A 26,039-nucleotide genomic window follows, 5' to 3' on the forward strand; every position below is an offset into this window, starting at 1 on the left:
TTATCATTAAATCTGGCTAAAACTAAATTCATGATATTTAGTAATTATAAAATAATCAAGTAAATATACAGGTAGATGGTGTTGCTATTAAAAGACATTTCTTGGGGTGATAATAAATGATAGAATTAACTGGAAATCTCATATGAAATATATACATACTAAACAAACTATCAAGAAGTATTTCAGTTCTGTTCTGAGCAAAGCAAAGCATGTTTTGGACTATAAATTACTCCGTATGCACTACTGTTCCCTGATTTTCCCTTATAAAATTACTGTTCAGAGGTTTGGGGAAATAAATATAAATCAATAATGCAATAACTATACTTCAAAAAATAGCTATAAGGACAATACATAATGCTAGATATCGAGATCATACTAATATACTATTTTTAAATTCAAATCTTTTAACATTCATGGATATTATAGAATATAAAACTTCCCTTATAATGTATAAAGCAAGGAACAATCAATTCCATGGAAATATCCAGGTGATGTTCTCTGATAGAGAGGGGGGCTTTAACTTAAGGGGGGAGTTACATTTAAAAACTCGAGGTGCTCGGACGACATTAAAATTGTTCTGTATCTCAATCTGTGGAGTTAAGCTATGGAACAGTATGAATGTGGAGCTCAAGCAATGTTCAAAAGTGATCCAGTTAAATAAAGATATAAAGAATGCATTATTATATAGGGAGGAAGAGTTACATTAACAATCTAGAGTTATATATAATCTGTGTATGGTGTATATTGTCTTTTTAGATAATGGTATTTGTGTGTATGTATATATATGCCATATGTACGTGTATGTATGGGTGTATGTGTACATACATACATACATACATACATACACACACATACACACAGTATGATTGTTGATAATACATTTAGATAGAATATAGAATATAATATATTTATAGAATATATAAGTACTCGTAACTTTATATATGAATTACATTATTTAATGATCTGTTTAATTTGTCTGTGGTGAAAGATTTGGTTTATTTAAATTTATACCATGTTGGTATATGTAAAATATAGATGTCAAGCGATGACCCTGAAGTAAGAGGAACGAACGGGTAGGATTAAAGAAGTTTTATACTTCATCCTACTCCTTTTTGAACATGTAGAATTATAGTATTTTGTTGTTGCCTGTGAGGCTTGTTTTTTTAATATTGCACTTATGTTTTATTTCTTGACTTTGTTGTCTAATTTTAACATTCAAAATAAAGATTTTCATTCATTCAAAGGTTTATTTCTGTATCTCATATACAAATAAGCATGTTTTACAAGGCTTTATCAAAATAAATAATTTTCAATCATCCCTTGATGGGTTATATCATCCCATGATGGTTTATTCTCGGGCTGAAGACAGCTTTTGACAGGTGTGAATGGTGCGAGTGCACTATTCTCAAACCTTTTCATTTCAAGAAAGCCCCTTTTCTTATAATCTTATGGGACCCCAATCTTTAACTCTAATATTGTACAAAATATGGTTCCATTTTGTACATTCCCTCAGAATTACAATACTGACCCCCGGTGGTGAGAAACAGTAGGCTACTAACTAGACAACAGGAAATTATACTTTTATTGTGTAGAACACTAGCCGGAAATGCCTAGAACCTTTATTTTTGGAAATACTCAACACACAATTTATGTTCACATTATTCTGGTTGGCTTGACTGTGTTGTATAGTTTTTTATAGGATTTAAAACATACAGTCCCGTCGTTGGACGGTTGATGTATTAATGTTCTTATCTGTTCAGTTACATTACATATCATCTGGGTGAAATGAATAAACGACGCAAGACTACGGGTAAGTTAGTTAATCATTCAGCTTAACAAAGCCATGATGCCGCCGAGCCGAGCAGTGGAGAGCTAGCCCTGAAACATGATGGCGCATTGGCGCAACTTGTTCCTGGTTTTGGCACTTTCTCCATTACAACCCGTATATCTACATAAACGTTCAGAGTTCAAATATAAAGTGCTTAGCCCACGGACATGGATGTAACAAGTTGAAACGCTTGGATCTAAGTACCTGTATCTTCCGTATTGTTAAATAAAAAGCATTTTAATCCGATCGGCGGCCATTTTATTATAGTCATAATGTACCAGAGTGCAATACACCTCCCAACCGTTAGGGTCGCGTAGTTGAAAACATATGGAGACAATTCCAAGAAAATTATCACCGATCAGATTAAAATGCTTTTTATTGAACAATGCAGATGATACGGGTGCTTAGACCCAAGCGTTTCAATTTGTTACATCCATGGCCGTGGGGTCAGTACTTTATATTTGAAATCTGAAGGTTTATGTAGATGTACGGGTTGTAAATGGAGAAAGTGCCAAAACCAAGAACAAGTTGCGCCATGACGCTTGTGACATACGAGCGTCATGTTAACCAAGGCTAGTGGAGAGCTAACATTAGATCCTATACGCCAGAGGGACGGCCCTGTGGTCATCCTGTGTGATTGGTTGGTTAGCTATTTTCGATTATTATCTTTGGGTGGAAATTATTTAAATATTTTTTAAAAGTTAATGGAAATGGTAAATACATTGTAAATAAACAAATAGAATACATGTACTCATTTATTTAAAAGGCTATTTATTTTGAAGGAGACCACAGTAGTCTGTTTCTTTTAATGTTTTATTCTCTTTAACATAAATTATTTGAAAATGTATTATCAGCCCCGCCCCCAACGTCAAATTATGTTTAATAAAACAATCTATCAAACATAATCTTAAAGAATACATTGCTAACAAAATAAATACAAACTACAGAGCAACCAAGTAGCCAATCAGAGCCAGACCGTCCCTCTGAGCTGTGGGATGTAGACACCCGTGGAAACTTTGTTAGCCTCTGAGCCTCTTGGCTAACTCGTCGTCAGCTAACGGCTATGTTGATGTTTAGGCTTGAATGTGTGCTCCGTCGTGTGAAGACCTGTGTCTCGCGCGCAGAAAATAACAGATCTGCTAGCTCACAACGCGTCGCGGATGCGACGCGTTTTGATCTTGTACATCTGCTATTTTCTGCGCCCAACCTACATACGACGAAGTATGACTCGGGTTTAAAATTGAGACTGCTTCTTCACGTTTATCTTCGTTCATATATGTTTTTGTGTAGTTTACTATTAATGTGTGTTGGGTTGTGATTCTCTCTCTCTCTCTCTCTCTCTCTCTTTCTCTCTTCACCCCCCCCCTCCCCCACTTTTAAGACTCAAACCTTTTCATGTCAGGGAGGGGGGGTGACCCCAAAATTGATAAAACATTAGGAAACTAAAACCATGCATTTCATTACATTTTGATATTAGACTATGACTAGAGTTAGACACAGTCTCTGCTCCGCCTTAACCATCCCTTTAGGGAAGATTTAAAAGAATCATAGGTACTGTTACTGTTAAGGTCTACTGTAGAGATACAGTATCAGATATCAATATGGGCAGTGAGTGTGAAACATAGTCCAGGGTCATTAAATTCCTTGGTTGCAGGTGCGGTGGTGGTCTCAACAGCAATGAGGAAAACAAGTGGAGATAGACTCTCACACCACAAAAAAAATATTTAAGAATATATGTTTTCTTTACATGCTCAAAAATTCCTTTAGTGCAACGCGGGTTAATTGCTGGACAAATGTTTCGATCATGTGACCATCGCTAGGGTCACATGAACAGGGTTGCATTGCTCATGGGCCTAACACGCCGTGCAACAACCTTTTTTGAACAGGAGCACGCGCAGGCACATGCATAGCTTTAAAAGAACTTTAAATTCACGCCTCAACAAAGTTTTCAAAGGCTCCCGACTCACACCAGGTGAATTAACGTAGGAATGAGCCTAGATGCATATCAATTGTCCATTGTGTGACCTGTAGTGTAGGCACGTCGCGTCATTAAGATAGAGTGCAACCACGTTCCAATTCAGCAATGCAACACTGCACATGAACCATGTCCACACACACACACACACACACACGCACACAATGAATTTGTCACTTTACCTCAGCAGCCACTTTATTTTCCTGCACGGCACTAATTTGAACTGTCGTCGACTATGTTCCATACAGGTGCGTCTGCTGCCCCTCTTCCTCTGGCCTCTCTGAGGTTGCTGGCCTCCCCCCTCCAGCTGACCTATGCCTACATCTGGCAGGTCATCCAGCAGAGAGACGTCAGACAGTACAGCAGGGTGGAGGAGTTTGTTGAAACGGTGACACAGACCCTTCCAGATCTTCTGGGTTTCGAGCAGGCCGCTCAACTCCTCCTGGGACTCAGAGCACGGGTGAGAGCTCTTTGCCATGCATGCCATGCATGTGCTGCAGTGTGAGTGTTGGAATGCATTAGAGGCTGTGTCCTACACAGAAAGTGTTTTTTTTTTCTCTTTTTTTACTTCTTGAGTTAAGTCCAAGTGCATACCACCATTGCATCAATGGAATGGGCACACTCATTTATGGGCTGCTGGATATATATTAACATACCGCCTGGCATAGTTTGATCTCAATTTAAAACAAGCCTAAAATGGCAGATTCTCTTGTTCAAAGGCCATATGGCAGAAGTCCCACCAAACGTAAAAGGAGATGGGTTTGTCTTGCCACTGTTAAACAAGTGCACCCAAAGTGAGTGGGAGACTGTGGGGCATAGAAGTCCTCAACTTCAGCTCAAATTAAAAAAATGTATGTGTTCAAGCCAAAGGGGGGAATTGGTTCCTATAATTTGCGATCATCAAAGGACACAGAGTAACACTAAGTAGGGCAGAACTCAATTACCTGGGTAACTTAGTGACATTCCAACATTGACGTGTTTGTCAGGAAATTAAAATGGATCATTAAATCTCTGTGTTATAGATCATTTTAGAGATGCTCCAACCAGAGGCTACCCCTGATCCCAAAACCATTCAGACTCTCATCAACAAGCTCAACGTCTGTCGCACCAAGGTAAGATTATGAATATGGGTTTACATTTTTTACTTAATTGTGAAAGTTGATTTAGAATAGACACTCTTTTTCAGAAATGCACTGCATCCCATTCATACGATTAGACACATTCAAATCTGGTAGCTTCCCAACACAGTCATAATCTTCACACAATTCACACTACTAAACGATAGAGAGCGGCAACTGGATTTGGATAAATATATTCTTTAAATAGAAATACAGACCTCCTTCATGATCGGTGATCGCATCAGACGAAATGGGCATATGGTGAATGGCTCTGAAAATCCTGATCAGATGGTTGGATAGATTGATACTCCAATGTGTGTTCCATGATAAAAAAAAACATTTCATTTGCGTATGTAATCGAGTTGGCACCAGTAGTTTTGGGTACATTGAAGCAGAGTGTTAAATTATAAAATACTACTGTATGTTTGTTTTATTTAATAAAAAAACACTGTGTGTTGTGTTTCTGCAGAAAGATGCAGAGGTGCAGCAGTGTCAGACTAACTTCATGGTTCTGGTGCAAATGCTGCTTAAAAACTCAGCCCAGAGGAAACAATTCTTCCAGGTAAAATGTTAACGTCAATCCATGTAAGGAATATATACTTAATTATCTAGTCTTTAGTAATGACTAGATACACAACACAAGGCATATTGCACACACATGCACCCTGACACAATAAAAACAACAGCAGAATATCCTGGGTTATGCTGGTAGTAGGCTGCACTAGCCTTCCTATTTTCGTGTATAGAGGGGCGGGTTTAAAATCAGCACGGAGAGAATGCGCCCGATCCCATTGGTTCACCGATCTGTCCGTCAGCCCCCGCCCCGTCAACACAACATTACGAGCGACGCCCACTGCACTCTGGTTGGTTGGGGAAATGAAACACTTCCTATACCGGGTACACCGACGCGCCGGTCCAGGCTTTTATTTTTTAGCAAAACTAAACAATAAAAGCCTGGAGATCGAGGCTATGCTGGTAGCTGATGGATAGTGCATCAACAACTTCATTGTAACTTAATTTAAACCTACCGTACATAACACTGTTAATTTGTCCTGGATATTTCTGATTGTTTTAGGATGTCTTCCCTGTGCGGTATGGTCCTAAGTTTGATACAGCTCTACAGGCCCTGATAGCAGGCCTGGTGTGTAAACTGGAACAACTGCTGCCTGTACCCAACCTGTCCCAGGTAGGTACAAGATACTTTCAAAATGTAATACATTGCATATTACTAGTTACCGCCCTTGTCTCTTGAAATTAGAATAAGTTTGAGAATCACTGTAAGCACAGTAATAACTAACTTAATACTCACTATTCATTGCTCTGTCTCCTTCCATCACTCAGCTTGGTGGCATGATCTCTACCTCTATGGAGGCATGTGCACAGTTCATCCCTGACCCCAGTGACCTTAAGACCCTCCTCAAGGACAAGGAATCCAAAGCAATGCTGGGGAAAACCACAGCCATCTCATCCAATGTGGGCGACTGCATTCTCTCTTCACTGACCTACTGCCCCGCCTCAGTGGAACCACCCAAGTCACCAGAAAGGGTAGAGACCGCCACCACAAGTGCTGCAAGCCCCGCCTCCTTCAGCGACACAGAGGACGTGGAAGACTTCAACTTGGAGATGTCCGACTCGGACGACCATCAGGTGACAGAAACCCCCGCTACTCCCACGGACAGGAGAACGAGAAGCAGCGATGCTAGATCCACTGACCCTGCGGGGCAGAAAGATCAGGAAGACACTGTTGAGACGAACACTGCAGAAGCCACACCGGGAGCCAGCACAAGTCAGGAGAAGACTCTAGAGGTCTCTGGAACTCAAGAGTACACGCGTATCCAGGACAGAGAAGAGACTGAAGAGCTGCAGACAACAACCCCATCCGGAAATCCGCCAGATACACCAGAGCTACAGGAGTCTCCTTTAAGGTCGATCCCTTTGAAGACCGCTCGCATGTCGATCCAGAATGCTTCTGCCTCGCCGAATTCAGGAAGCACAGAAACCAGCAGCCCGCTGAAGTTACAGACTCAACGAGTCACGCTGCAGCAGTGGGTCTCCCGAATCGCTACTAACTCCCTGTCACTCCCATCCCTTCCGCCTATTCCCCCACTCAAGATGAAAGCTGGGAGGGCAGGCCCTGAGAAGCGGGGACAAAAAGTGAAGAATAAACCCAAGCCTCCAGTACAAAAAGTGAAGAAGAAACTCAACCCTTCAGAAGACAAGTTTGCGTGTGAATCTTGCGACAAGCACTTTCCCATCAAGTCTCTGCTGCTAGACCACAAGCTCATCCACACGGGTGAGAAGTCGTTCCTGTGTACAGTATGCGGAAAGAGTTTCAGGAACAAGGGCTTGCTGACCAAGCATCAGAATATCCACAGTGGTGTTCGGCCATACAGCTGCGACCAATGCGCCCGGGGTTTCATCAGCAAGGGAGCCCTCAGGAGGCACCTCGTGGTCCATTCCGGTCTGAAGCCCTTCCACTGTGAGATCTGTAACAAGAGCTTCACGCAGTCAAACTACTTCAAGAAGCACATGGAGTGCCACACCAGCCAGATTAGCTTTGCCTGCAACCATTGCGATAAGACTTTCCCAGCAAAGTTCAAACTGGAAAACCATCAGCGCTGGCACACGATAGACCGCCCGCACGTGTGCGAGCGCTGCGGCAAGAGGTTCCTCATGCCCAGCATGCTGAAGAGGCACATGGGCTACCATATCGGCGAGAAGCCGTACCTGTGCTCGCACTGTGGAAAGACCTTCGTCTACATGTTTGACTTGAAGAGGCACCAGCTCTACCACTTGCCAAAGGTCAAGACGTCATGCCCCGTCTGCCAGAAGACGCTCTCCAAAATGAGCCTGAGTCTTCACATGAGGACGCACACCCCGGAGAAACCCTACCGTTGCCCTATTTGCGAAAAGGCCTTCAACACGGTCGGGAACCTGAGGGTGCACAAGAGGCTACACTCCAACGAGCGACCCTACAGTTGTGACGTCTGCGGAAAAACCTACAAGCATGCCTCCCACTTGAGCGCCCATAAGAAGTCACATTCAAGCGAGCGGCCCTGGACGTGTGACATTTGCAACAAGGGGTTCGCCATCTCTGGTACTCTGAAGAAGCACATGCTGTCGCACTCCAGGGGGACCGTTCCTGGGTTCTCCAATAAACAGCGACATAAGAGCAAGCATAAGAAACACTCCCTGAAAAGGAAGTATGATGACGATGGCAGGGAAGATTATTGATGTTCTCAAAACATGCTTTTCTTTTTTTAATCTGGGTTAGATTTTATCTGCATGCCATCCTCCAGCATGTTGCTATGACCCTATGATCTTCTTGTCACCGGTCAAGAGCCTCATTAAGTCACTGGTTCCCAACTTTTTTTCCTTGGAGCCACCCCTTATAGGGCATAGCAGTGGCGGCCATTTTCTGGTTCCACTTCAAAATACTCAATGCATTTTTCCCATTGACATTTCCAAAAATATTTATATCAATTCATTTAATCCTAGAATCAAGCCATCCAGGGTCCTGGTGAATCATGACCATAAAACATTTTTTTCTGTGTTTTATTTTATATTTAATTATATGATATACTATATTTAATAAATACCCTTTGTTTTGCCGTTTAAAAAAAAGTTTTTTCACAGAATCAAACGTTTTATGGTCATGATTCACCAGGACCCTGGATGGCTTGATTCTAGGCTTAAATGAATTGATATAAATATTTTTGGAAATATCAATGGGAAAAATGCATTGAGTATTTTGAAGTGGAACCAGAAAATGGCCGCCACTGCTATGCCCTATACTTCTCATATATTTCGCGAATAGCAAAAATGTACGATCTATCATAGATCCACCCAAGGGGGGCCTGGACCCCAGGTTGGGAACCACTGCATTAAGTGTTGAGGCTTTTATTTGGGTCTTACCCACAGCTGCATATTCCTACACTTGAAGGTGGTTTAACTAGTGGTCGGGCATTATGAAGACTAGGGCTGATCTTCAGAGCTTTCATTTGGACGTTGCGTTGTTCAATGCATTGTAGCGTTGATTACATGTCCATGTGGTGAAACTGATCACAGAGCACTTCTCAGTGTCCCTACACATGTTGTCCCGTACGTCATTGTGCTTGACTGTAAATTCCTCAAGATTAAATTCAAAACGTATTGGTTTGTTTGTGTGTGTTGCTGCGATTAGCCTAGCCATTAGCCACCAGCAGAACATACCAACGAGAGGAGGGGGGGGGGGCATGTGGGATGAGTAAATGGCTTTACAGACGGAGCGACACAATGCCTGCGTTTTCACTTGAATGAGTGGGGTTGCCGAATCCATAGACAGACAATTGCTCTTTAAACGGCAGGCGATCTACGCTAGGGGTGGGACGATATATCGATATCGCGATATATCGCGATACTTTCTCCCGCGATAAATAATCGATATACTGCCGAAAAAAATCTATATATAAAAAAAAATTAAATGTTTTTTTTTTGTAGTTTTGTGATGCGTTGTTTTTCCGACTCTGTATTTGTGTAATGATGATTTTGAACTGTTTGGTGCTATTTTAAGTGTTTATTAATTGAATACAAGGACTATCGTGATATATCGTTGGTGAAATTTCATGCAATATATCGATATATCGCAATATATTGAATATCATCGTTATCGAGGGCCTAATATCGCCACAGATATCGTATCGTGAGATACCCATATCGTCCCACCCCTTATCTACGCCTGCTTCAGCCGTTTCAAATCCAGAAGTTGACCACAATCTAGCTCGTCACAGGCGGGTGTGTGCGTGAAACGAGAATGAACGCAACGGTTTCACGGGAGTGCGCCCGTTTGTCGCCATCCGCTTCCCCTTTGTGAACAATAATGTCGGAAACCATGAATCTTTTTACAATAACCTTTTTTTTAAATGGAACCATTGAGGGTTAAAAATGGTCTTAATGCTTTTAACTCGAAAAGAGTTATTAATGTAAGTGTTCTCCCATGGGGTATAATTAAAGGTAAAGTCCAAGCGTCCATGAAAAAGTGAATGTACAATGTCGAGGCAGGTTGGCTAGGATGGCTAGGTAACCTTAAGCATTCTGGCTTTTAATGTTACAGTATATGCCACGTTCCCTGGCTTTACAATACAATGCTAAACTCCTCAAAGTTTCTTAAACTTTGTAAAGAAACTAGATGGTCAGTCAGGTAATTTTTACATGTAACATTGGCCAGAATAGGCCCTCATGATGGTTCTGCCTGGCCCAGGAGGTCCAAGACAAACCACATCATTGTGCTTAATGAAGCTAAATAAAAGAAAATCAAATGAGATTACCTAAATTGTCTATTTGGAGTGATTTTCAATACAATAAATGTGGAAGAATAAGTACACAGAATGTTGTCTCTAATTTAATCTAGTTAACATTTGAGGTTTCTCATGTGGACGCTCAGGCCAAAATAGGGTAACACTTGCTATGCATATTGCATACCATGTGTTAGAGCCATATATATGATTGTTGTTTCTTATTTGATGACATCACTGCAGGGCTTGGTCAAGGCCAAAGTTGCCTAGGTATTTAACAAGGTCGCTAATCAAGCGCAAGTGTTCCTTGTGGCAGAGGCAAACTGTTTTTTGACTGTTCTTGAGGGCTGGTGATCTGTAAGCGTTGACTATTTATCTTGCCTTATTATACCAGAAGTATAGGACTTTTGACACTATACCATGTCTATAATGCACTATAATCATACTTATAGTGCATCATAATCTGACTATAACACTGTATAATTATAGTTAGAACTCGCACTCATGCTCATAAATTATAATAACACATTATAAAGCAATTATTATAATTATAAAGGTCAAGTATAAATGCATTGAATTTGGCTTATAATACTCATAATGCAATCATAATGGATTATAAAGCCTTTTATATTGACTTATAAGGTTATGTATCATAATACTTAATAATTACTGGTCACTCAGTGACCAGCGTATCATAACGCTCATAGTTGTAATACATTAAAATGTTTTGGATATTGCATTATAATCACTATTACAACTCATTATAGTGTGGTAGTACTAGTCACTATAAATGATCGTTGGGTACTTTAAGTTGACCCAATTAGACCTGGGTTCTTTCTTATACCCTTCAATCCGAGAAAGCATCTGTCATTTCTTTTTGTCAAGGACCCCCAAATTGATATGTATTTGGCCATGGATCTGATTTGTACTGTTTAAATGACTGTGTGTCAAGCCTCTCTGTCTTAGAGATGGCAACCTCTGCAATCCAGCACAATCCTACAGTTAGGAAAGGGCCGGAAACAGTCTGGCAGCGATGTCTGATTCTTGGCTCTGGAGGGGATGATGTTCTCATGCATACTGACATACAAAATGTCATACAGCGCACTAACAATTGTGAGAAATATGTTGGTTACTCTGGCTGTGCTACAATAAAATCTTGTTGCAAGGTCTACGTGGCCAAGCTTTAAGGTCAGGAGCAACTGATTGACTAGGGGCATAAATTGGACTGTCCAATCAGAATGATACTCAAATTTAGAAAGAAGCGCTTCCAAAAACAGGATGGTAGCAGCATCAGGTAAGCCGATGAAATATTGTACTCTGTCAGAAGTACATCCACGTATTTACATACGTGGATGTACTCCAGAATGATGCAGGAGCGCAAAGTACCAACGAACTGGCCAGATGTATGGAGAATCGGGATGACTGGAAGCAACGATGGAGGGCTCGTCTGAGGGCAAAAAAGTTTGCTTTTGTTTCTCCAATTGTTTTTTCAATTAATCATTCTCTTTTCTCAACATGTCATTCTCTATCTCGAGCACCACAAGACTGTTTTTTGTACTAGGGGTCTCTGTTGAATTACTAGGGGTCTCTGCAGTCGCAATGTCAGCATTGTGTAGTTCATCTTCACCACTGGTAGGGACCATTTGTTTCTTCCGTTTGGGTGGTTTGGGTGTATAGCTGAGGTAGCCTGGGAAAGTCTTCCCCTCGTTCCATGCAAATCATGATGGCCCAGCAGTTTTGCCATTCGGGAAATGCCAACTGCACATCCTTGAGTTGCTGTTTGTGGTAAAAATTGTCATGCTTGTAAAAAGAAGGGGGTGTGAGAGACCAAATACTCAATACAAAAATGTATTAGTCCTGTGCACAACAATTACAGCCAAGCAATTATTGCTAATGAAAAACTTAAATGTCAGACTCCCTCCAACAATATAATTTGTTTGAGATATGTCATTTGTTTGTTTGATATGTATGGGAAAGAGAAAAAAATCCAGCAGTACAAAGGACCCCAATGGAAACGAGCCATAGGCTTTCTTGGGTTTAAAATCCTCTTAGCAGACCTTGTATTGAACTGTCCTTTCCTGTGCTTTTTTTGCAAACTGCTAATAAAGTATTCAATCAATCAATCAGAACAAAACACAACAAAACTTGGACCCGGAAGTAGTTCTGACGGTGGCGCATACGTCAAGGCTTAACAAGAGAATTGTTTGAACTGTCCTTATATTTTGAACTAGTGTATAATTGATACAAAAAGCTTTTTTAAGTCAATTGTTGGACTTGCACACAGCAGTCTATTCATATAAGTGGAAATCATTAGGCAAATATTTGGCAATTATGAGGACTATCTGCTTTGTTTATGTTTTTAACATATAGGGCAAGACCACTTTGGTAGATTGCTCCAGTGATTAGAAATTGTCAAATTGATAATTCAAAATATTCTCCTCATTGTGTGTTACATTGTGTGGTACGCTGAAACAGCTCTCAAAGTCACTCTTTTAGCACATAAACGAACGCGAACAAAGTTGATTCAGACAATATAGAACATCATCAAACCCAGTACTGTTTTATTTATTTTTATAAAAATGTCCTGTTGATTTTGCCATTGTTATTATTAGGAAGAAAACCTTCAAATAGTCAAATCAACAGGAAGTTAACATTTTTATAAAACAAAAAAAACAGTACTGGGTTTGGTGATATTCTAGATTGTCTGAATCAACTTTGTTTGTGTTCGTTTACGTGCTAAAAGAGTGACTTTGAGAGCTCAGCTGTTTCAGCGTACAATGTAAGTCACTTAGGAGCATATTTTGAATTATGAATTTCTAATCAGTGGAGCAATTATTTTTGATTTCTTGTCCACCTTTGGAGTTACATCATGGCAAGGTAACTACACAACCCAAACCCCTACCAAAGTGGTCTTGCCCTTTAACTACTAGACAACAGGAAACTATACTTTTATTGTGTAGAACACTAACCGGAAAAGCCTCGGACCTTTATTTTGAAAATGCTCCTACCCACAATATTTTTTTTCACTTTATGCTGGTTGGCTTGACTGTGTTGTATCGTTTAAATAAGGATTTAAAACATACACCTCGTTGGACGGTTGGTGTATTAATGTTCTTATCTGTTCAGTTACACATCGTCTGGGTGAAATGAGTAAACGACACAAGACTACGGGTAAGTTAGTTAGTTGATCAATCAGCTTAATAGCAAAGCCATGATGCTGCCGAGCCGAGCAGTGGAGAGCTAGCATTAGATCCCATACGCCAGAGGGACGGCCGTTCGGACTGACTGTAGTGGATGGATAGCTCTTTTCGATTATTAGTTTTGGAAAATAATTAGACTGTTTGAAAATGTTAAAAGTTAATTAAATGGTTTATAAATACATAAACAAACAAATGCAAAACATTGACTTGTTTGTTTATTTTATCTTTATTTATAATGAGACCACACTAAAATAGTTTTTTTCCCCCTCTTTTACATGAATTATTATAAAATGTAATTATCAACCCCAACGTTAAATCATGTTTAATAAAACGATCTATTAAAGTAAACACAATATTTAATTATAACACTGCCAACAAAATAAATAAAACTACATGGCAACGAAGTAGCCAATCAGAGCCCGACCGTCCCTCTGAGCTGTGGGATGTAGACACCCGTGGGAACTTAGTTAGCCTCTTTGCTAACTCGTCGGCTATCGCTTTTGTTGACGTTGGGCCTGGATTTGTGCTCCGTCCTGTGAAAAGTCAAGATCTGTGTGTCGCGCGCAGAAAACAACAGATCTACACGCTCACAACGCGTCGCGGATTCTATACGTTGTGAGCTTGTACATCTGCTATTTTCTGCGCTAAACCCACCCCGTCGTACGACGAAGTACAACTCGGGTTTAAAAATGACTGCTTCTTCACGTTTATCTTCGAATCATATATATATATATTAGTTTAGAATATTATTACCATTATTAATGTGTGTTGGGTTGTGTTTGGATTTAAAACACGAGGTTGAATGCATGCTATATTATATAATATAGCTAACTTTAGTGTTTCCCAGCCATAAATAATCCTTCTCTGTTGTATGACCTGTCCTCTGCTACCACGGCGTCGTTCACAGTAATAATAGTAGTAATTCTGGTATGAATAGGCTATTGCCCAGTCAGTCAGTCTCTCTCTCTCTCTCTCTCTCTCTCTCTCTCTCTCTCTCTCTCTCTCCCAAAATTGTTAAAACATTAGGCCACAGACACTGATTTAAAAAAATAAAATGAAATTGTGCCAGGCAGCTAGCCAGGGACCATCATACGATTTTTGGTTTACATTAGTAACATAATTCTGTGTATACTGTAGGTGGGGGGAACAGTAGAGTGTGAAAACTATCAACTAAACTGTATTGTTTATATCACATAGCAGTTTTGCAAGTGTAAAAAGGGGTAGGGAGGGTGTACAGTGCAAAACAATACAAAAACTATATAAATTGTTTACAATTGTACAACTACAAATACTACTAGACAAAGAAAGTAAAACCATGGACTCTGCTCCACCTTAACCATCCCTTTAGGGAAGATTTAAAATAATCATAGGAACTGTTACTCTTAAGGTCTGATATCAATATGGGCAGTGTGAAACATAGACCAGGGTCATTACATTCCTTAGTTGCTGGTGCAGACAGTGGTAGTCTCAAAAGCAATGAGGAAAACGAGTGGAAATAGGCTCGCACACCACTAAACCGTTGAGGAGGAGACTAGAAGTATATACTTTTTCTTCATTTCTTTACATGGTTAAAAAGTGCTCTAGTGCAACACGTGTGAAGTGCTGCACAAATGTTTCGATCATGTGCCCATCGCCAGGGCCATATGACCTATGTCCCCCCCCCCCCCCACACACACACACACACACACACACACACACACACACACACACACACACACACACACACACATATATATACATATACATATACACACACACACACACACACACACACACACACACACACACACACACACACACACACACACACAGTGAATTTGTCACTTTACCTCAGCAGCCACTTTATTTTCCTGCACGGCACTAACTTGAACTGTCGTCGACTATGTTCCATACAGGTGTGTCTGCTGCCCCTCTTCCTCTGGCCTCTCTGAGGTTGCTGGCCTCCCCCCTCCAGCTGACCTATGCCTACATCTGGCAGGTCATCCAGCAGAGAGACGTCAGACAGTACAGCAGGGTGGAGGAGTTTGTTGCAACGGTGACACAGACCCTTCCAGAGCTTCTGAGTTTCAAGCAGGCCGCTCAACTCCTCCTGGGACTCAGAGCACGGGTGAGAGCTGTTTGCCATGCATGTGATGCCATGCATGTGCTGCAGTGTGAGTCGGTGTTAATTTCGTCGACTAAAACTATCTTAAAATGTGCGTCGATTACCTTTTTTCACTGATAAAAACTAAGCTATGATGACTAAAACTAAGACTGAATATATTGACAATTTTGACAACAAATAAAAACTAGACAAAAATGTTAGGGAGGGACTAGTGGAGAAGAGCTCCAGTAGAACTAGAAGACAAGTCATTTTGGTTGCGCTCTGAAAATAGCAGATCTACAAGCTCAATGCGTCGCGCTGTGACTTGTTGTGAGCTTGTAGATCGGCTATTTTCAGCGTGCAACCAAGCCGTCAAGGCCTGCCAAAATATTTTTCTGTTGACAAAATCAACTGTAGATTTAGTCGACCAAAATCTTATATTTAGTCCACTAAAACTAGACTAAAACTACACCTTTTCAGATGACTAAAATATAACAAACTAAATGAATTTTATTCAAAAGACTATGACTAAACTAAATATAAATTTGCTGTCAAAATTAACACTGGTGTGAGTGTTGTTTGATCAGAATTTTTCTTCTTGAGTTAAGTCCAAGTGCATACCACCGTTGTCGCCAATGGAATGGGCAAACTCATTTGAGGGCTGCTGGATGGACATTAACATAATGGCTGGGCACAGTTTGCTCTCGATTTAAAACAAGCCTAAAATGGCAGATTATCTTGTTCAAAGGCCATATGGCTGAGGTCCCACCAAACATAAAAGGAAGTGGGTTTGTCTAGCCACTGTTCTGCACTCATTATGTAAACGGTAGGGTACTGGCATCCTTAAACAATTGCACTCTAGAAGTCCTGAACTTCATCTAAAATTAAAAGCCAAAAGGGGGAATTGGTTCCTCTAATTTGTGATCATCAAAGGACACAGAGTAACGCTAAGTAGGGCAGAACTCAATTACCTGGGTAACTTAGTGACATTCCAACATTGACGTGTTTGTCAGGAAATTAAAATGGATCATTAAATCTATGTGTTCTAGATCATTTTGGAGTTGCTCCAACCAGAGGCTACCCCTGATCCCAAAACCATTCAGACTCTCATCAACAAGCTCGACGTCTGTCGCACCAAGGTAAGATTATGAATATGGGTTTGCATTTTTTACTTAATTGGGAAAGTTGATTGAGAATAGACACTCTTTTTCACAAATGCACTGCATCCCATTCATACGATTAGACACATTCAAATATGGTAGCTTCCAGTGATGAGCTGTGGATTTTTGAACTAGGGGGGCTATATTTTCTGACGTCACGTGCACGCATGTGCACATAGCCAATCAGCTCAGTGCTAGTTGAAATACTGTATTCAACATGTGATTTTTATTGTAATGATATCTTATTATTTAGTTGCATTGTTAATTTGTTGTTTTTATTTTTGTTTCAATTAATTAATTATTTTATTTTCCTTTTAGTTTTATATAAAAGCCCTTTACATAGACTCATCCACACATAAGTACTTAAAATAATCAGACAACTTGTCTTTGTCTTGTCTCAGAGAACTGGGTCCTCTTCTAAGCGATCCCCTTCACACTCTGCAGTGCAGAGACTGTTGTCTCTCATTGTGAGAGGAATGTACACATTCAATTCAAGTCCATGGCTTTTTTCGAGTAGCCTAATGTTATGCAAAGCAGCCAGGTAGACGCTATTGAGAACGGCTCGCCGCTGACGGCGCGAACCTTGAGAGGCTATTGTTTAAACTTTAAGGTGTTAAGACCGCAGCTGACGGTGCGTGCTCGCGCGTGCATGTGGAGCTCCCAGCCCCCCAGCCAGCGCCATAACTAAGGGGTCGCTGACCCCCCATAGCACCCCCTACAGCTCCCCCTACCAACACAGTCATAATCTTCACACAATTCACAGTACTAAACTGTAGAGGGCTGCAACTGGGTTTGGATAAATACATTCCTTAAATAGAAATATAGACCTCCTTCATAATCGGTGATCGCATCGGACGATATGGGCATGTGGTGATCGGCTCTGAAAATCCTAATCGGATGGATAGATTGATTGATACTCCAATGTGTGTTCCATGATCAAAAAACATTTCATTTGCGTATGAAATTGAGTTGGCACCAGTAGTTTTGGGGACATTGAAGCAGAGTGTTAAATCATAAAATACTACTGCATGTTTGTTGTGTTATTTAATACTACTGTATGTTTTTTGTGTTATTTAATAAAATACCACTGTGCGTTGTATTTTTGCAGAAGGATACAGAGGTGCAGCAATGTCAGACTAACTTCATGGTTCTGGTGCAAATGCTGCTTAAAAACCCAGCGCAGAGGAAACAATTCTTCCAGGTAAAATGTTAAAAGTCAATCTGAAGGAAGCCGCCTAATCATCATGTAATGAATATATATTTAATTATCTAGTCTAGTCTTTAGTAATGACTAGATACACAACACAAGGCATATTGCACACACTGACACAATAAAAACAACAGCAGAATATCCTGGGGCATGCTGGTAGCTGATGGAAAGTGCATTAACAACTTAATTGTAACGTTGGTTCCGGCTGGTGGTGTTCTTCCCCCGCTCTGCCCACAGTTTCCTGTCTCCCTACTAGTACTACCCTACCTAAATGATGCAAAACAAAGTGAAAACAGTAGAATATGCATAAATTCTTACAGGTGGCATATTGTAAGATATCTACATTATTATTATTTTTGTATTATTTTATCATAATCGACAATCGTTTCCACGTTAAAAATGTTCATACATAAAATAAGCAGATTTGTAGATCAGCTATTTCCGCTATTTTTAACCTTTTTTGTGTATAAAATTAATAAATGTCATTTTACATATCTACCCTGTAAAAAAAAATATTACGAAGCCTAAAAGGCAAACCGAAATTATTTTATTTACCCATTGGTTCCAATGTTCAATGCCAAAAACTCAATTAAATCGTTAATCGCAATTATTAGCAATTATTAGTGTGACAATTAATCGTCAACTTAAATTTGTAATCGTGACAGCCCTACACACACACACACACACACACACACACACACACACACACACACACACACACACACACACACACACACACACACACACACACACACACACACACACACACACTTAAACCTAATGTACATAACACTGTCAATTTGTCCTGGATATTTCTGATTGTTTTAGGATGTCTTCCCTGTGCGGTATGGTCCTAAGTTTGATACAGCTCTACAGGCCCTGATAGCAGGCCTGGTATGTAAACTGGAACAACTGCTGCCTGTACCCAACCTGTCCCAGGTAGGTACAAGATACTTTCAAAATGTAATACATTGCATATTACTAGTTAACACCATTTTTAAAGGACTGTCTGGTTCTCAATGTCTTGTCCAGGGACCACAAGGGGCCCAAATAAACCTTTACGGTTCTGTAACTCTGAGAAGGTACAAATGGAACCAAATGGACCTGTAGGGTCCATTTGGTTCCATTTGTTAAATTAACAAACTGAGGTAGGTGTAGATTGGGGTCCCAGAGATAAGAACTGGTATGGAATGGGGGTCCGTGGCATATCACACTGGGGGTCCTTGTCTCTTGAAATTAGAATACGTTTGAGAATCACTGTAAGCACAGTAATAACTAACATAACACTCATTATTCATTGCTCTGTCTCCTTCCATCACTCAGCTTGGTGGCATGATCTCTACCTCTATGGAGGCATGTGCACAGTTCATCCCTGACCCCAGTGACCTCAAGACCCTCCTCAAGCACCAGGAACCCAAAGCAATGCTGGGGAAATATGGTAGTTTGATTTCAGTGTGTCATTTACATTTGTATATTTTGTTTAACATGAATAATTTACGTACATTAAGTTAATTTATTACATTGCATTATATTTTAATAATACTTGGACATTAGGCTGAGTTTAAACTCTTGCCAGAATTTTAGAAAATTAAGGAGAGGAGTGAAATCATGTCATATTTGCAGTAATGTCAAGTATGCTGTGAGTCATAATCAATAAACAAACATGCCACTATTATGGTCCTTTACAATGAATAATAAAACATAACAAGTATTTTTATTAAATACAAATGCACTTCTTAAAAATGACATTACATAGAATGTTAACTTATTGCGTCCCTCTGCACCACAGCCATCTCATCCAATGTGGGCGACTGCATTCTCTCTTCACTGACCTACTGCCCCGCCGCAGTGGAACCACCAAAGTCACCAGAAAGGGTAGAGGCCGCCGCGAGCGCAGCAAGCCCCACCTCCTTCAGCGACACAGAGGACGCGGGAGACTTGAACTTGGAGACGTCCAGAGATTCGGACGACCATCAGGTGACAGAAACCCCCGCTACTCCCACGGACAGGAGAACGAGAAGCAGCGATGCTAGATCCACTGACCCTGCGGGGCAGAAAGATCAGGAAGACACTGTTGAGACGAACACTGCAGCAGCCACACCGGGAGCCAGCACAAGTCAGGAGAAGACTCTAGAGGTCTCTGGAACTCAAGAGTACACGCGTATCCAGGACAGAGAAGAGACTGAAGAGCTGCAGACAACAACCCCATCCGGAAATCCGCCAGATACACCAGAGCTACAGGAGTCTCCTTTAAGGTCGATCCCTTTGAAGACTGCTCACATGTCGATCCAGAATGCTTCTACCTCGCCGAATGCAGGAAGCACAGAAACCAGCAGCCCGCTGAAGTTACAGACTCAACGAGTCACGCTGCAGCAGTGGGTCTCCCAAATCGCTACCAACTCCCTGTCACTCCCAGCCCTTCCGCCTATTCCCCCACTCAAGATGAGAGGTGGGAGGTCAGGCCCCGAGAAGCGGGGACAAAAAGTTAAAAAGAAACCCAAGCCTCCAGTAGACAAGTTTCATTGTGAATCTTGCCCCAAGCGCTTCCCCTACCAGTCTCTGCTGCTAGACCACGAGCGCATCCACACTGGTGAGAAGCCGTACCCGTGTACAGCATGTGGAAAGAGTTTCCGGACGCAGGGCTTGCTGACCAACCACCAGAAGCTCCACAGTGGCATTCGGCCGTTCAGCTGCGGCCACTGCGCCCGGGGTTTCATCAGCATGGCATCCCTCAGGAGGCACATCCTGATCCATCTCGGTCAGAAGCCCTTCTACTGTGAGATCTGCAACAGGGGCTTCACGCAGTCCTCGTACTTCAGGAGGCACATGGAGTGCCACACCAGCCAGACTAGCTTCGCCTGCAAGCATTGCGATAAGACTTTCCCAACAGAGTTCAAACTGGAAAACCATGAGCGCTGGCACACGAGGGACCGCCCGCACATGTGCGAGCGCTGCGGCAAGAGGTTCCTCATGCCCAGCATGCTGAAGAGGCATGTGGGCTACCATATCGGTGAGAGGCAGTACCTGTGCTCACAGTGTGGCAAGACCTTTGTCTACATGTCAGACTTGAAGAGGCACCAGCGTTACCACACGCCAAAGGTCAAGACGCCATGCCCCATCTGCCAGAAGACATTCTCCAAATACTCCCTGAGGATTCACATGAGGATGCACACCCAGGAGAAACCCTACCATTGCAATATTTGCGAAAAGTCCTTCAGCCAGATCGGGAACCTGCAGGTGCACAAGAGGCTACACACCAACGAGCGACCCTACAGTTGTGACGTCTGCGGGAAAACCTACAAGCTGTCCTCCCACTTGACAACCCATAAGAAGTCACACACAAGCGAGCGGCCCTGGACGTGTGACATTTGCGAGAAGGGGTTCGCCATCCCTGGTACTCTGAAGAAGCACATGCTGTCGCACTCCAGGGAGACCACTCCCGGTTTCCCCAATAAACAGCGACACAAGGGCAAGCATAAGAAGCACACTCTGAAAAGGAAGTATGATGACGATGGCAACGAAGATTATTGATGTTCTCAAAACATGCTTTTCTTTTTTCAATCTGGGTTAGGTTTTATTCAACATGCATGTCATCCTCCAGCATGTTGCTATGACCCTATGACCCTCTTGTCACCGGTCAAGAGCATCATTAAGTTACTGGTTCCCAACCCTTTTTCCTTGGAGCCACCCCTTATTACATCTGATGAACGCGGAGACCCCCCATACGTTCACGCACACACTTGTGTTGTTCGTTGCATTGTAGCGTTGTTTACATGTCCATGTGATGAAACTGATCAAGGAGCACTTCTCAGTGTCCCTACGTACGTCATTGTGCTTGACTGTAAATTCCTCCAAGATGAAATTCAAAACCTATTGGTTTGTTTAGGTGTATTGCTGCGATTAGCCTAGCCATTAGCCACCAGCAGAAGCTACCAACGAGAGGAGCTCTCATTGAAAATTAATTGTTACGCGCGTCAGTCGCTTCCTGTGTGAAAAGCCCTTAAAACGTAGCTTGTAACACGTTGCTCAGGAGGAGGCAGTAGCACAGGTCAGGGTTAAAAAAGAAAAAAGTGCTAATATTCAAATGTATTTTTCCATTTGAATCCCATAGCTGTTTTGATCCATTACATTCACTCTCATATTGCAGTGCAGTGCATAAGGTCTGACAGAATGAACATCAAATTGACGATCATGATTTCCTTAATGTATGTAGTTTGTAATTGTATTGTTTGAACTCTCCTTATATTTTGAATGAGAACGGTGTATAAATGATACAAAAAGCTAATTTTTCATTTTTAACTCAATTGTTGGAGTTAGATTTTTGTCTTACACACAGCAGTCTTTCACACACTTGGAAATCATTATAGTAAATATTTGGCAATTATGAGGACTATCTGCTTTGTTTATGTTTTGATTAATTATAACTCATATTGGCTAATTATGATGTGGATATAAGAACGCACAGTAAAATAAGTTACAGCCAAGAATGAATGTAAATATCAATCTGTATCTGGAAATGATTAATTGTTTGAACTAGTGTATTTTGAAAAAGGATGGGAAAAAAATACGGAAAGCTCATTTTGAATTGTTAGTAAGTCAATATTTTCAATATTCAGTGTGACAGAACCTGAAGTTTAGATGGATACAGTGCAAAACCAATTGACGCTTTATTTACTGTTTGTTGGAAATGGGATATCTGAAGAAATAAAATGACTAAGCTTAGTAACACCATGGCCTCACTGTCCAATCTTTAGCTACTAATGGTAAGTTACTATGTGTTACTATGTGTGCCGTTTGTGGACAAACCCAGACAAATCCCAATGCGGTGTTCTGTGGCAAAGCTGCAGCATTATACAGGTTGGTGTCTCCCAATTTTAGCAACATTTTAATTAGTGACCCAATGTGATTAGTAATTAGTGAATTAATCAGTTATACCCCATAACATGAGACATGAAAATGTCTTAACTTGACATTTTAAGAGTTATTCACTTCAATTGATTTTGAAGGTGTTTGTTTCTTTTGAGCTACTGTCACACCTCCTGAGTCCTGTCCTATGTTCTTCTTCCTTGTGGTCTATTATGGATCCTTGGGGTGGTTCCAGGAGGTCCCCAGCAAAAGTAGTTTATATAGCATCACAATAATTTTAACCACTTTATACATTTATATGTTGGATATTCAAAAACAATAGATCTACAAGCTCTGTACAAACTGCGAGCTTCAAAAATCCAAATCCTTTGTAAATAGCAGATCTACAAGCTTACAACGCGTCGTGATGTGTTGTGAGCTTGTACATCAGCTATAGAGCGTCGCAGTTCCCGCCCACTTCCTGTTTTTTTTGGTGCCGGAAGAAAAAACTCAATGCATTTTTCCATTGACATTTCCAAAAATATTTATATCTATTAATTTAAGCCTCGAATCAAGCCATCATGACATGACATGAATCATGACCATAAACGTTTGATTCTGTGATTTTTTTTTTGTTGAAAACGGCAAAACAAAGGGTATTTATTAAATATAGTATATCATATAATTAAATATAAAATAAAAAAAGATCACAGAAAAAAACGTTTTATGGTCATGATTCATGTCATCTCGTGATGGCTTGATTCGAGGCTTAAATTAATAGATATAAATATTTTTGGAAATGTCAATGGAAAAATGCATTGAGTTTTTTCTTCCGGCACCAAAAAAAACAGGAAGTGGGCGGGAACTGCGACGCTCTATAGTGCTTGCCAATGTGTCATCACCACGAGGGGCGTGGCATAGAAGCTGCAGACATACTGGTGGGGGGCAATGTTAAGTCAACCATAGATATAGAAACCTAGATAGATACCTCATTCGCCTCTGCAGTTCGTTGGAGCAACTCGTATCGTGGCCGCCATTTTCGCGTCGGCAAACGGACACTCAAAGTGACTACTGGCCAATCACAGCGCTCACAGCGCGTTGACTACTGGCCAATCACAGTGCGTCTTTTCTAAGACTTGTCAGAATCTAGTTGTCCCGCCCCCACCTGCCTCTGATTGGCCTACCAAACGCCCCCTTCTGTGACACACGCGGAAGCTTGCCTACAGCTTTCCTACGCTAAAATAGCTAAAATTCAGATTTGTTTAATATCTGTTATTTTGCATACATTTATTGTAGCCTTATGTTTTCTTCTTTTCTATTTTCTACAATGAGTCTGTAAGGATAACTCTATCTTGTGGCTGTTTATGGTCATTTGGTTAAATATGTAACACAGTCCAATGCTTTGATCATCATCAAGTTGCTTGTAGATATTGATTAGTTGTGGGTTGCGGTTTTTGGGCCTTGTTTCTAAAGTGTACTTTCTCATTAAAGCTTGTTTCCTAAAACTTTTATTATTATTCAAACCAGTGGTTCTCAGATATTTTCAAAAGTGGTTTGTGCCACAGGGGAGCATTTGTGTAACTTGTTTTAAAAAAAATCCAAATATTCCACATTTTATTGCGATACTAGCGAGTTACTGAGGCAAACATCAGGTATGCGACAAAAGTATAAATATAGCTACTACAGTTTAAAAAGTGTGTGTGGGGATGGCTCATTTAAGCAGTGCAAGAGTGCGATGCAAGTCAGTCTAATTGGACTCAGAACTATGTGTGAACACACCTGTTGTGCCTTGAGCTAATTGATGCACACAGGATAAATGTATTTTTCACATTTTCAGAACATTGAGGCAAATGAAAAGGTGGGTAGAGGGGAGTATGGGCTGCCTGTGGGTGAGGATGTAAGAGGGGGTCTAATCTAAGAGTTTGCCCAGGATGGCCCTCAGGTGGTAAGAGGGGAGTATGGGGGATGTGGGTCGCTGGATACTCCCTGGGCACTTGGAGCATGGAAGAACAACACGTTATGGGGACCAAGAACACCCTGGGCTTCTTCCCTCTCCCATGTCTGACATGAAACCCTCCAACAGCTGGCATAGACAAGACATGTCCCATCAAGGAGGAGAGGCAGTTAGAGAGAGTGAGGAGAGTCAGTCGCTGTGGTTGGTGGTTCTAACTTCTAAGACCTCCATGTGGGGCATGGCTATGCATTAGAACAACAGGGGTGTCCCTATGTCGGTCTAGCTCACTGGATAGTCCCGCTGGTCCCATGTGGACCTCCACACGGATCTGCTTCCTCCTATGCCCAAGATAGGTGCTCATGGACAGACATAGGTAGAGTTGTTCCCCGGTGGTGTCAGGCAGACAGGGATATGTCAGATTGAATTTGTCAGATTGTCTCACAGGAGAGTGTCTGTTATCTTTTTTATTTTTTTAATTTAGCTTTCCACCGCACCGATTTTGAGCCGACCTGGCGTCGGGAAGCGTTGGATATCCTCGTCCCGTCGGTTAGGGGTCCGTCAGGTGGTCGTCCGGACCTTTTCGGCCGACGCAAGACGGAAAGTGCTTGTTCAGTTCTTTGGCCAACTGGTAAAGGTGTGGGGTCAAGGGTGGTGAAGCGGGGGGGGGGGGGGGGGGGAGAGAGAGGGGGGGTGAAGGCTCTGTAGAGCACCCTGATTGGCTGTTTAGCTTGTTTGGTCAGACAAATCAGAGCACGAGTAGAGAAACGGAAGTGAGGCAACGAGAGGGAATAAAATAGCTCCGTTCCGTGAGCAGAAATAGGACATCTGGTTTTCGAGCTAGCAGAAATAAGGTTTCCGGTTGCCTTCAAAATAAGATCGTGCATTTTTTTATGTTTTTTAAAAGACACAAATCTATTTTAAAAATACATTTATGATGTATGCCTTTTAAATGGCTCATACTAAAACACTTCTAAGTGGCAAGTTTAAAAAAAAAGACACAATTGTATTAAAAAATACATTTATGATGTACAGTATGTATTTTTAAATGGCTTAATACTAGATCACTTCTAAGTGCCAGGTTGTTCCAGATTGAAATTGGCTATTGACCCCCATTAAATGTGCACTTCACACCTAAATATGGGTCCATTTGTAACAGGACTTTATTCAAAGGTTTGAGAACCACTGCGTTATAGGTTAAAAACACTTTGAATGGCTAAGCATGCATTCTCTAATTAATGTTTGCCCTGAAAACGTTAAGTTATTGCTTTCGTTTTTCCCTGCTAAATGTCTCAGGAAATGAACCCTCTCCTTTCATACTGCTGTTATTTCCTGAAACGTGATAGAGGTTTATAGTTAGGTAATAATTATATGTTATCAGTCCAACCCTGATTTT

At 41.2% G+C, this 26,039-nt stretch overlaps 2 protein-coding genes across 2 annotated transcripts; both read left to right on the top strand.

Moving 5' to 3' along the window:
* The first annotated feature begins 1,668 nt into the window (after nt 1–1,668).
* LOC308079818 (uncharacterized protein) lies at nt 1,669–8,394 on the top strand. The gene is made up of 6 exons (XM_080421424.1): nt 1,669–1,810; nt 4,052–4,263; nt 4,826–4,915; nt 5,391–5,483; nt 5,997–6,107; nt 6,263–8,394. The coding sequence occupies exons 1-6, from the start codon at nt 1,786–1,788 to the stop codon at nt 8,153–8,155; spliced, it is 2,424 nt and encodes an 807-aa protein (XP_080277550.1). The 5' UTR covers nt 1,669–1,785; the 3' UTR covers nt 8,156–8,394.
* A 4,837-nt stretch (nt 8,395–13,231) lies between these two features.
* On the top strand, nt 13,232–22,713 carry LOC308079819 (uncharacterized protein). Its single transcript, XM_080421425.1, has 7 exons — nt 13,232–13,365; nt 15,290–15,501; nt 16,527–16,616; nt 17,746–17,838; nt 18,676–18,786; nt 19,171–19,285; nt 19,637–22,713. The coding sequence occupies exons 1-7, from the start codon at nt 13,341–13,343 to the stop codon at nt 21,376–21,378; spliced, it is 2,388 nt and encodes a 795-aa protein (XP_080277551.1). The 5' UTR covers nt 13,232–13,340; the 3' UTR covers nt 21,379–22,713.
* The last annotated feature ends 3,326 nt before the right edge of the window (nt 22,714–26,039 follow it).

The sequence above is a fragment of the Gymnoscopelus braueri genome (genome assembly GCF_963280865.1).
Source record: "Gymnoscopelus braueri genome assembly, chromosome: 23".
NCBI classification, from domain to species: domain Eukaryota; kingdom Metazoa; phylum Chordata; class Actinopteri; order Myctophiformes; family Myctophidae; genus Gymnoscopelus; species Gymnoscopelus braueri.